At 45.8% G+C, this 12,776-nt stretch overlaps 1 protein-coding gene across 2 annotated transcripts in view; it reads left to right on the top strand.

The window, feature by feature from the left end:
* Positions 1-12,474: 12,474 nt before the first annotated feature.
* Positions 12,475-12,776, top strand: part of HYDIN (HYDIN axonemal central pair apparatus protein) — a 293,633-nt gene continuing 293,331 nt past the window's right edge. Inside the window, exon 1 of one of the 2 annotated variants that reach the window (XM_067546885.1) lies at positions 12,475-12,594. In XM_067546885.1, the coding sequence (XP_067402986.1) occupies positions 12,475-12,594 (120 nt within the window). The remainder of the gene's footprint in view (positions 12,595-12,776) is intronic. The other variant, XM_067546884.1, reaches the window with a different exon arrangement.

Genomic DNA, 12,776 nt, shown 5'->3' with positions numbered 1-12,776 from the left:
CCTTAAAGGTGTTGGGTACCCACAATTCCCCTGGAGTTGTTGGAACTGTGGTTGCTCAGCACACCATAATCAGTTTATTGCAGCACTTAGGGATGGCATGCACAGGGTGTTATGGGCCACTTATGCATAAGCCTACCATTGGCACGCTGCTGTGCAGCTGGGTGCCATGCAAGAGATGTAGTTTGGAATGGGTCCCTGGAGTCTGGCTGGTTTATTGCTGAATCAGCTGGCTGGGTCTATAACCAATTTTTAGTCCTAGGACTTGAACCCTGAAGAATAGCAGTTCTCAAACTGGGTTACCCATTACCAGATGCAATGAATTGGCTCCTAGTTGCTGTGGGCCGCATTTGAAGCCTGGGCATCCAAGAAGAGCTTGTGAAGTTGGATGCCCTTGGCTGTTTTTTGTGTGTGCTATTAACTGATGCAAACTCACCAACTGGGCATGCACCATATAGAAACAAGAGGACATTCCCAAAGGAGCTGTCAGAGCTGCAATGCTGCGGGAAAAATATTATGAGCCTGCTCTGCCTTTTGCCTTGATATTATCAGCGTCCTTGGTGGTTGCATAAAATTGAAGTTGGATCCTAGTTTGTGAGTGGATGTGGAAAACTAACTAGCTTAACTGCAGTGACTAAATTAACTTATCTGATATTCTTGAAACATTAACAAATGTCGCTATAAGGCGTTCTTTGGAGTGCTGCTGCAATCATTCACAGCAGAACGATGCATTCATAATAATAGATGGGTTACTGTGATTTATGAGGAAATAATTCTGTTGAGGGATCTTGGTGACATAAAGCAAAGCAGCAGAGGTCAAGTCACTGGTTCACCCAAGCAAGAATTAATTCTACATAACTCAGTGTATCCTGTTTGTTTAATGATAGATGGATCCAACACTGACATTAAATTTAAAAAATAAATACCTAAAATGTTAATTAGTGTAACAACTCACTTAAAAACTATAACAGCTACTATGAAATTTAAAGACCAAACACTTACCCTATTCTCAGATTAAAAAACTCCCAAAGCATACAGTTACTTGAAAACAAATTGGAGCTCTGACCTGCAGATGGTAAATACAATAAAATTCCTATTTCTTTGCTGGGTGACCCGCCACAGTAAAAGTAAACCTGGATGCGGGGAATTGTTTGCAGTTGTCGTATGTGTATCTTTGCCACTTGCTCTGTTCTTGGGTTAGATTGGGGGTCCTGAAACATACAAGCATTAGACGCTGCTCACAGGACCAGAGTAGGTGGGCAGAGTGGAGGGATTGTGTAGTGGGAACACTCATGTTTTTACAGAATTCTCTGCAAACCAAAAGAAAGGCAGTAGGTCAAATGTGGTGCAGATTTACACCTATCTATTTTAGGTGGTTATTTGAGCACCTTTCAGTCTTTAAAGTATTTACGTTCACAATACCTTTATGAGGCAGGGTGGTTTTGTTATCCCCATGTGTACAATGGGTATATGAGGCACTGAGCAATAAGTGACTTGCCCAAGTTCTCCCGAGAAGTCTATGAACCCAGGTTTCCTAAGTCCTAAGCTAGTGCCCTAACCACCAGACAATGCTTCCTCTCTTCACTGGCCTGGCAAACTATACAAGTGTTGCCAAAGTGTAAGGAAGAGAGACTGCTTGTCTGTCAGCAGGAGATATGCTTTGCTTAGGATGGGACTTTACACTGTGTGATCTCCTGTGTCTCTCAGCAGTATCCATTCCTGATCCAGTGGCAGGTTGCTACATAGTGCAATGTGTTCTCTCTGGTGTCTCTTTCCTTTCTTGAGGGTTAGGCATAGCTTTTCCTCATCACTTCTTGATGCGCAGGGTCTTTTCTGATTCTTGATCATTTCAGGGATTATCTTTTTCCTACTCCCTCATATTTTGGACATTGGCATGGAAGAGCTCATCTCTCTCCTCTGTCACATTGGCTGCACAGTCCAGAACTGTACTGAGACCAATTAATTCCACATATTAATTATTAACAACCACCATTTAGCTCACCTGAAAAACTTTAATAGTGCTTTACAAATATAGAGTATGATCACATTCCCTGGCCTAAAATGCTAAAACAGGCAAAACTTACCTCCCAACCATCTTCATACACACGAGATAAGGTTCAGGCTAACAGTTCAGGAAAGGGGGACTTGAGGTGAGATTTTGGGCAAGAGGGTTAAGGGAGGATTGCTTGAAGAAGTGGCATGAAGGAGAGAGAAGGGGTTTTAGTGACAGGAAGAGGGAGAATATTCCAAGAGTAGAGAGGGTGTGATTGAAGGCAGGAAGCCAAGAGGATGACCCAGATGGATGAGGGGAGGGCAAGGAGGGAGGATTGGGAAGTGTCTAGCAAGTAAGAGGAAATGAGAGAAGAGATGTAGTTAGGGGTGAGATTTAGGTAGAGCCTTGAAGGTAAATTCAAGGAGTTTGTAATCAGAGAGGAAGGAGACAGGACACCAGTGCCAAGAATGTAAGGAAGTGGATGATATTGGAAAGACAGAAGGAGGGAGCTAGAGGAAGAAGAGTAAATTTAGGTATTTGAGGTGGGAACTGACCAATGCAGGCGTAGCGTGAGGATACTGAGCCAAGACCACGTTCTCACATTAGAGGAAGAAGTGCCACGACTTAGCAGGAGACTGGTAGGGGAGATATGGTGAGTAAGAGGAGAATCAGGAACCTCAGATGCAGGAGGAACTGTGGAGCCATCAGTAATGGGAGAGGAGAGGAGCAAAAGGAAAAATAAGGACCTCATTTTCAGAAAGACTGGGATTGAGGAGTGGGTATGTGACAGAGAGCTGGGGTCAGATACTGGGCAGTGGGGGAGAGCCTGGGCCAGAAAAATACATCTGGGGGTCATCCCTAGAAGTTGTAGTAGATATCAGAGGAGGTGATGACAGAGAAGAGCAGGTGACCAGGGACAAAGTCCTGAAAGGTGTTGGTAGACAAGGAGCAAGGGAAGATGAGGATGCCTTTTTCAAAGTTAATCTGCTGTTGTCTATCCCTGGAGCCCTGTGTTGGGGTGGGTGCAAACCTGATGCCGCATCCCTGTCTGAGTCATCAGCAGTGGGGACTGAAGCTGTGACCTGAGGGTCTGAAAGCGTCAGCTTCCACTGACTGAACTTTAAGACTCAGCTCTGTTAGCTAAGGCTCATCAACCTGAATGTGGCCTAACCCCTGTGGGTTACACGCAAGGAGGTGTTTCCTGCAAAGGGAAGAGAAGCTGCCCAACAGTGATTGTCAGTGCCTCTTTCAAAATTTCACCTGTGTTCCATGTTCTAATGTTGGCCAGTGATGGTCATTGGAAGGTAACGGCTTTCAGGCCTCTCTGATGGGGGTGGAGGAGAGCCAGGCTTCCAGGCCCCTGGGCCATCCAGTACAAGGAGCAGGCAGCAGTTCAGCAATCAGAGTTCATGCAGGCAGCAGTGTCTCCTGAAAAGTAAACCCAGCCATTGAGCAGTGGCAGAGGGAAGAGATTGAATCGCCCTTCCCAAGGTATTGTGTGACAAAGCAAAAGGAGAATAAGGCTCAGTCTACTCTCTCCAGCCATACGTGAGCCAGGAAATTCAGTTACCACAGGATGAGCAGTTGTAGCACAGACAGGACTGAACTGTATATCAGCAATTTGGTGAATGTCTTGGGCAGTCCAGGGTTTTTACCAATATGGAATTACACTGCAGCTTTGAACTGTTGTAGCTGGATCTTAGGACTCAGTTGTATCTGTCAGAGTAGATGGGGCCTTTAAGAGCAGGCTGTAGACCAGCCCTGCCTGGTGACCCATGTGAAATGCTCTGCCCTGTCTTGAGGAGAAGATGTAGACTGGATTTCCAAACCCCTGCTTTCCTCCTCCCCTAGATGCGGGGGATGTATACAACAGGCAACGAGAGAGAGGAGCCCCATGGCTGTGAGAGATATTGGGTGTCCCCATCCTTGGGCAGGGGAAAGTGGAGGTTATCCCAGCGTGTGGAGCTATGGGTTGGCAAAGTACAAGAAAAAGAAACATTGGAATTACAGGAAAAAGTGGAGCAGGTTGCAGTTAGAAGATTGGAACAAATAATCCAGCTATGCTTGAAATGCCGTTGTAAATGCTCATGATAGGGACATCAGGGGTGACTCCTTTATGTTTGTGTTTTCAGCTTGAATCTTTAGGTCTCCTGTAAGGCATAGTGTTATGGTTTATAAATCCTTGAGCTGCTCTGCCCAAGTATCTTTATGTAGTCACTGTGTATAGATGCTCTAAAAATATCGTCATCCATTTTGACTGTCAGATTCGCCTATCTGTCTATCAGGGTTCTTATATTGCACTTGTCACTGCAGGAGCAGAGCTGAACAATGGACTAAATGTGTTTCTTTATTATTGATTAAAATATGCATGCTACGTAGCATTTGCCACTCCCACTGAAATCAAAGCATGCTCAGTTCTTCACTGGATTGGGCCTTGTATTCTTAACTAGGACTAAATGGTGGCTTTGCCCTCTATTGTGCTGCCCATGGTCCCTCCCTGTGCTGCTGCTCCCTCTATGGGGTGTCAGAGGATGTCTTGCACTCTCTTACTTCTCTGTGTGATGGCAGAGTTTGACCCTTTTTATTAGCAAATGGTCTTACATCTCCAGGGCCTGATGCTGGGAGCCTTCTGAAAGCTGCACTCACCTTAAAATCAACTAACAGTGACTAGTGGTGGGGTGGGGTTCAGTGCTTGGGTGGGAGAGTGAGTGCCAGGTGACAACCTGATCCTTTGAAAAGGTGGGAACTGAGGAATCGGCATCTTGCAGAATTGTGGCCTAGCAGACTTTATCCAGCCTGGTTACAGTCCTTGCTTTAGGCCAGTGATACTCAGACCTCAGTGGTTCAGGAGCCAAATTAGTGATCAACATTATCCAAAAGAGCCCCAGTTGTGTGAATTCATTCTTTCATTCACGAGATATATATAATTCTCAAAGCAAAATGACTGACCACGTATTCTACAATTGGTTAATAACATAGTAAAAGCATCCTGACTGGTTAATAACTTGGATTGGTTGATAATTAAATCACACTGTGTTAATATGTGCTGCAAAAAGACACAGGAAACACATTAAAGAGCCACTTGCAGCTCCTGGGCCTTAGTCTGAGTCTCATTGCTTTGGGCTGAGTTACATAATGTATATTCCCCACCTTCCCACCCCCAATCTTAAAAAGGTGAGAAGGTACATTTATTCTCTCCCCAAGTGCTTATGCAATTTACTAACATATGGCATGAAGGAACAGAATAACCAATCACACTAGCTTTCCTCACACCAGCTCCTAAAAATCACATTCCTAAGTCTTACTGCTAGGTGCAGCTAATGCTAAAACTTTTAAGTAGACAAATTTCCTTCAACTTCAATTTTATTTTGCTTGATGTTGAGACATCCGGTCACATTTCCAACCTGAGCACCTGCTATGTGAATGATCCCACTCAGCATGTTTCATCCCTAGGTTGCAAAAGTGGCTGGCTCATCGTTATTGTTATTCCACAGATGGGGAACTGAGGCACAGGAAAGTTAGAGGACTTGCCTAACTTCCTGCTGCAAGTCAGTGGTGGAGCTGGGACGAGAAGCTAATGAATGGGAGTCTGACAGGATTGCCTGAGGTAGCTGGGGACTAGATTGATGACCCGGGCCTCTATTCCTAATTCAGCCCTCCTGACTGGCAGGCCTGGTCCCTGACTGCTGGACTCTGCTGTAAATCACAGTGTGCTTGGATAACGAAGCGGAAAATCTTTATTTGATATTCTGCTTTTGTGCATTTAATGACAATTCATATGGATCAGTGGAATTTAGATGGGTTAAGTGGGAAAAAGGGCCTAGTTCTTGACTAGAACGAACTCTAATGAGCACCCTTGAAGTAGATCTGGAGAGGTGCATTTCATTGTTCACAAGCCGGCGATATACAACATCTCCTTGTAGGCTTTCCCTTGAGGATTGCTGTGCATGGTACTTTGCTTCAGGAATGGTGACTATTTATTTAGTCTCTTCAGTTAAAATAACCTTTAGTGACCCTTATGCAACTTGTTCTAAATATTTCCTATATGTCTGGTGTTGTAATGTGGCTTATGCTGATACATTCCCAAGGGGGACGGAGTTCCTTGTTAAGACTGTGTGTACACTTAAAATGCTACAGAGGTGCAGCTGTGCTGCTGTAGCACTTCCGTGTAGAGTCTACAACGAGGGGATAGGTTCACCTGTTGGCATAGGTAATCCCCTTCCCCATGAGATGGAAGAATTCTTTGGTCAGTTTTGCTACCATCAACCTAGCACTGCTACAGCGGGGGTTAGGTCAGCTTAACTATGTTTCTGGGGGGGTGGATTTTTCACACGCCTGAGAGCTGTAGCTATGCTGATGGAGCATTTCAGTGTTGACTAATTTGTGTTGCTGGGTGCCCTTAAATCCAGCTGTGGTCAATGGGAGTTGAGGGTCCTCAACACCCTGTAGGATCCAGTCCCTGAGATCGCTGAAAATGGTATTGCCCTCTTTTCTAGTATGTTTTCTGTGTAATGTATTTACAGCTCACACTGACTGACCCTGTGACCTCAGTGGAGCTGTTCCTGATATACATGCTGTGAAATTAGAATTGGGCCCTCTGGTTCTTAATTCAGGGATTAGAAACTGGGATCTGCACAGATTCTGAAGGGGTTTGTGGCATCCATTCTGTGCTTTTCAGGCTTACATCTGGGCTTGTGTTGGATTCCGAAGAGGCAGGGAAATCTCACACCATCCCTGGATGCTGCTGAAACTTCCCTGTCTTGCTTGGTGTTTATCCCACTTTCTCAGTTACTTCTGAAGAGCAATTTTAATTTTGGTTCCCCTTTGAAGTGAGCCAGATCGCATCAAGTAGCAGGTGGTGGTGTTAATACCCAGGAGAGAATGCTCTATAATCCCCTACAAAAGATATACTCTCTCTGTCTGAAGCTAATTGATCATTATCTTTTCGAACGGTCAAAAGAGCCCATTTACTTTGCAGCTTCCAACACAATCCCTGAAAAGAAATCCAGCAAAAACCTTCCCTTCAGTCATCACAAGAGATTCAGAAAGGGATCAGAGATACAGTTCTGATTTCTATTTGACATATGAATTGGGGGGGGGGGGGGGGGGGACCACGACAGAGAACTGTCCAAAGGTTCCCTGGACTCAAGAAGCTGGAGACCCATTCTCCAGACCCATCATCTCTCATTGCCTGTATTTCAGAGCCACCTTCTTTGACATCTTAATCTAATAGAAATAGATGGGTGATATCTAAGGAGTCTATTAGAGTCACATCTATGCTGTTTTGTGTCTCAGTTAATTGTTCATGGTCCTCTTTAACATTTCCATATTTTTATTTCAATTATGATTGTTTCTGAAATGGTGTTGGTACGGAGCCTTTGGCTTCAATTCTCTTGGCCACTTCCCTGCAGTTTCTTTGAACTCTTATCTTGGCCTCAAGCTTGCAAGTCCCAGCAGCCAGCCAGGTACTCTCTTTAGCTCCCCTGGTCCTTGCTAGCAGAATCCCTAGCTGAGGTGCTACCTTCCTGCAGCCCTCTAGGAATCGAGTCCTGTCCTGGGGACTCCCTACAGCAATTGACCACTGCTTGCCCTGACAGCTCTTTTTATATGGGCCTGCTGGGCCCTGATTGGCTGCTCTCTGTGCTGCCTCTCTAGGCTGCTTTTAACCCCTCCTCTTCCAATGTGGGGCAGATGCCCCCTCACTCTCAGTAGCCAGGCAATTCAGAGCTGGACTTCCCCCACTATAAGCAGTGAGTGCAGGATTTGTTGCATCTAAACCACCCAAGACAGATAGCTATCCAGCCTCCTTTGAAAACCTCCAGTGAAAGAGTTTCCAGAACTGCCCTAAGCAATCTATTCCATTGTCCTACTCTTTTTACAGTTAGGAAGTTTTTCCTGAGATTTAATCTAAGTCTGCCATGCTGTAGTTTGAACCTGTTGCCTCTTGTCCTGCCCTTTGTGGCAAGAGAGAATAACTTTTCTCCATCTTTTTATGGCAGTCTTTCAAGTCTTTGAAGACTGCTATTATATCCCTCTTAATCTCCTCTTTTCCAAACTAAACATACCAGTTCCTTCAGCCTTTGCTCATCTTTGTCACTCGCCTCTGGATCCTTTCCAGTTTCTCTACATCCTTTCTATACATTGGTGACCAAAATTGGACACAGTACGCCAGCTGAGGCCTAACCATCATCGTGCAGAGCGGTATTATCATCTCCCTCGATTTGCATGTTATGCCTCTGTTGATGTAACATAAAATTGCATTTGTTTTTTTTATTTTGTTTTTTTTTGCAACAGCATCACATTGCTGACATGTTGAGGTTGTGATCCACCACCACTTCCAGATCCTTCTCAATTGTGCTGCTGCCAAGGCCAGTTTCCCACTATTCTGTATTTGTGCAGTTGGTTTTTCTTCCCTATGTGTAGCACCTTACATTTGTCTTTGTTGAATTTCATTTTGTCATTTATAGCCCAGTTCTCCAATTTATCACGATACTTCTGAATGTTAGCTCTATCCTCCAAAGTGTTGGCAAAAACCCCTCCCCCCACTTTGTGTCAGCTGCACATTTGATCAGTATGCTCTCTATTCCGACATCCGGGTCATTAATAAAGATGTTAAACAACACCGGACCCAGAACAGATCCATGTGAAACCCCACTGGAGACCTCCCTCCAAACTGACATTATTCCATTAATAGTTACTCTTTGTTTGCAGTTGTTTAACTGATTACGTATCCACTTAATGGTAGTTTTTCTGAGTCCACATTTCTCCAGCTTATTTATCAGAAGGTCATGTGGGGGACAGTCCCACAAGTTAGTGAGCACAGAATGCAAAATGACATGGAGAGAGGGGAATAGAGAAAAGGGTTCCTAGAGTGGGATTCAGAGCGGTACCATTTAAAGCTGCAATGTCTGGACACAGGCTCAGATTCGACCCTGGTGTAATTCCATTGTAGTTAGCGGAGTTACAACAGGGATGAATTTGCACACACACACACACACACACACGCACGCACACACTTAGACTCATAGAAGTTTAGGGGTGGAAGGGACATCAAGAAGTCATCTAGTTCTAGTCCACGCCCCATGCCGAGGCAGGATTAAGATTACTTGTGTGTGCATGTACTGTATCTGGAAGTCTGTACTTCTGCATGGGCCAGCCTGATTCCAGATACACCAGTGTGAATCTGTAATAACTCCAGGAAGAGCAACTAACAGGAAGAAAAGAGGAATATCAGGGGCTGCTTTAGACTGCACCTATACTGGTGAAAGTCAAGTTTAGCTCTGCAGGTGAAATCAATTGAAGTCAATGGGCATTTTGCCACTGACATCAGTGTGAATCTAGGATTTCACCCTATGTGTCTAAAAATATGTGGAAAATTAAGTAGAGGCAAACCCATTCCGTAGCACTAACTGCAGGTAGCTGGCTGGACACGGATAATCTCCAGAGATGAGGAAGGGGGGCAGAGCTGCTTTACAAAGCACTTAGTGGCTGGAGTAGCTTCCATGGCAGTAGATATAGCTCCCTGCAAGGGGGTGGAGGGCTTGGGCACAGGAGTTTATAACTGATTGAAAACAATGTGGTAGCATGAAAGCCCTCCCTATCCCATCACTAAGGCAGCTCCACCAGCCTGTCAGATCCCTGTTCACTCTGCCCTGCTGTTGTCACACAACCCCCCACCCCCTCCGGTGGGGAAGCTTGCTGCAGACTGGCTCAGATTTTGATCCTCATTAAGACACGTGGGGAAGTGCTCTTTGTAGAGTCTCTCTTCATCAAGAGGATGAGTGCATCCTCCACAGCTGGGGAGCTTGTTCCATGATAAGAGTGAGCTCATCAGGGTACATTCCTGCCTGCTGCTTTACTCTTTGCATTCCTTGTGTAATTCTAGTGTCTGGGGAGGGAAGAGGGTATCAGGTCACTCTGCCTATCACTGGCAGGTGTGGGGAGCAACTGGAGATAAGCAAGGGGATTTCAGACATAAGGGGAAGAAAGATCTGATCTGGCTGAGCTGTGTTCAGCACAGCACTTGCTGGTGGGGAAGCCAGCTTTCTGTCACCTTACCCCTCTCTCCTGATCCTGGAGCTGGCTGAGACTGGTCAAGCCTCTGTAAATTAGAAGAGCCTCAGGGCTGCTCTAATTTACACCTGGCTGCCCACTTCGGCCACAGCCCCTTTCTCTAGGGCATATCTTTTCTGCTGGGGGATGGGAGAGAATGGTGTATCTTTTGCTGATTCAACTGGCAGTATGGCTGCCTTGCTTTTGCCTTGCACCTTGTCATTTAACACCTCTGCCAAGTGGATATAAAGCACTCCCCCCAGTAGGGGTTAGAAATTCTGACTTGATAGCAGCTTACATATCCCTTACACATGTAACTTTGGCCACACGGTGGCAGGCAATGGAGACCTGTGCTGAAAGGAGCCAGGATGGATGGTGGGCAGCAGGAAGAGCAACTAACAGGAATAGCAGGGGCTGCTTTATCTTTATCTTTATCTTTGTGCCCTTCTGTTCATTGCTTTTCCTGCTGCACTCCCCTTTCATCCTCATGGCGTGTAAGTTACTGTTGTTTTGCACACCAACTGAATGACAAGTTGGTGTAAATTACACCATGTTTGCTCAGCTTGTACGGCGCAGTGGTTGGTGTTCTTGGTGTTACTGTGGTACTAAGATCCCAAACCTAATGGTCTTCCCAAGACTCCAGAATCCAGTGTCTCGGATCTGGTGGAGAGCATTGAATGTTTTAAAGGTAACAGGGATCTACTTCAATCAGCTGGGTGTTTGGGACATGCATAATGTAAAATGATGTAAAATGATTGGCTTGGCTCCAAGGTTATATAATAATTGAACTCTTGTTTTAAAGGAGTCAATGAGAACCATGCTTCCACACCCAGCTCCTATCCCATCACCCCCTTCCCCAATTAAAAGCATTAACAACTCCCTGGAATTTAAAAAATAGTCTATTAAAGAAAGACTGTTCTAGACCTCATCTTTTGAGCAGTCAGGTGAGAGGGACCTGAGCGGTTTTAACAGCATTACTGTGTCAAGGAAATGAGGTGAGGATTCCCTGCCAGATGGGGCATAGAGCAGGCCCATTCACTGATGGGGATAGCTGGGGCATGCCAGCTCCTACTTTACTTCTTCAAAAATGATTATTTAGGTGAACTCAAATATCTTTTCCTTATCCTCCCCACCTCCTTATGATCAGACAGATACCATTGGGCATTCTAGCTCCATGTGCATTTCTTCTTGTTTTGACTGCTGTTCATCCATGCTTTGTAAAAGGGGTCATTATTAAGGAGATGAATCTCCATCCAGAGGCGCTGCTGCCATCAGACCCCATCTGCTCTTGAGTGCTAGGGCCCAGATCCCCCATCCCCTCCCTTCATGGGAGTGTTGGGCCCAAAGGGCAGAACCACTGGTCCTGTGTAGGGCAAGGGTTGGCAGTGATGTAAGTGTGTTTGTATGTCCTGCATGCTCTGCTCCACACAGGCTGTATCTGAGATAGTATTGAAGGGGTTTCCTGGGGCAGGATGAGGGTTTGGTCAATGACCAAGATCCATGAGTTCCCCATACTGAGGTTCACAGTGGAGGCTGCTGCCACCCTTTAGTGTCTTCATTGGTGCTCATGGCTTGGGATTATACTCCGCCCTCCTTCCCTCCCAGCGCTGCATGTCTTACTTGATCAGAACTCCCCAGGAAATATGCCTGTGAGTGATTATGGAAATACTCAGTTCCCACGAGTTCCTCATTCTGATTCTCCCTAAGGACTCGCTTCTTTCCCAGTACCCACAAACCCATGCTAGTGACAGGGCAGAAGGTGTTTATGGTAGAGAAAGGAGTGAGATCAGCGAGGGCAAGTGCCTGGCTCACCTCTGACATGTCTTATGCTGGTGTAACTCCACCGACTGCAGGGGCGTTCTGACTTGCTCCAGCAGAGAAGGAGAATCTAGCACTAGAGGTTTAAAAACTAAAGCCCTGTAAACTAGAACTATCCCATGGGTCTCCCAGGGCATCTCAGCTTTGAGTTTCTGAAACCTTGCACCCTGTGTTGTGATTTGCTCTTGAGCAAAGTGAATGTAAAATGCTCCCGTTCTGATTCAGTGTAGTTCTATTCTCCATTCCTGGAAGCAATAGGTACCTACAGGGCCCGCACATGGGGGGGGAAGGTACACTTTACCAGGCCCCCGAGGCCCTGGGGGGCCCCGCCCAGGCTGCAACCCCCATTACCATGAGGAAAAAAAATTTCATGGGTCATGAGATTGTATGTATGGGTTGAGGGATTGTGGTATGTGTATGGGAAGGGGCCTGTGTTACAAGTTTGTACTGGGCCCCAAAAAATTATACTTGGGCCCTTAGTACCTAAGGTGCAGGGCAGTGAAAAATCAGGCCTAGTACCTGTTATTGCTGAGGACTATTAATTCCACGGGGCTTTTTGGCTTTTAAAAATCATACTATTACTTATTCCAGATGAGCTAAGAAACTATATCAGTATGCCATCCGGCAAGGTTCATCAATCCTTGGAGCCCTCCAAGATGCCTGAGGGATTCCAGAGCAAAGTTGTGGCTCCTTGTAACCCTAAGCTTGTCAGAGAGGAGGAAAAGGCTGTTACTGTAAGTACCTCACACGTGGCTAGAACATTTGACTGACATCAGGGGTGTGGAGGAACCCCACTGTGCCAGTCCCCGTGGCCTTTCCCACATAGAGCTGGGGAAGGTAACCTCCCCTTTGTTTTGTCTTCTGACTTCAGGAAGCCCCCTCTATGGGGTCTAGGATCAATGGATGAGGAAGGGGT

Source organism: Emydura macquarii, unplaced genomic scaffold (assembly GCF_026122565.2).
Source record: "Emydura macquarii macquarii isolate MOO-44397 ecotype Brisbane River unplaced genomic scaffold, CSIRO-AGI_Emac_v2 contig_1170, whole genome shotgun sequence".
NCBI classification, from domain to species: Eukaryota; Metazoa; Chordata; order Testudines; family Chelidae; genus Emydura; species Emydura macquarii.
Note: the sequence above shows the minus strand (reverse complement) of the source record. Positions and strands in the feature narration are given on the sequence as shown.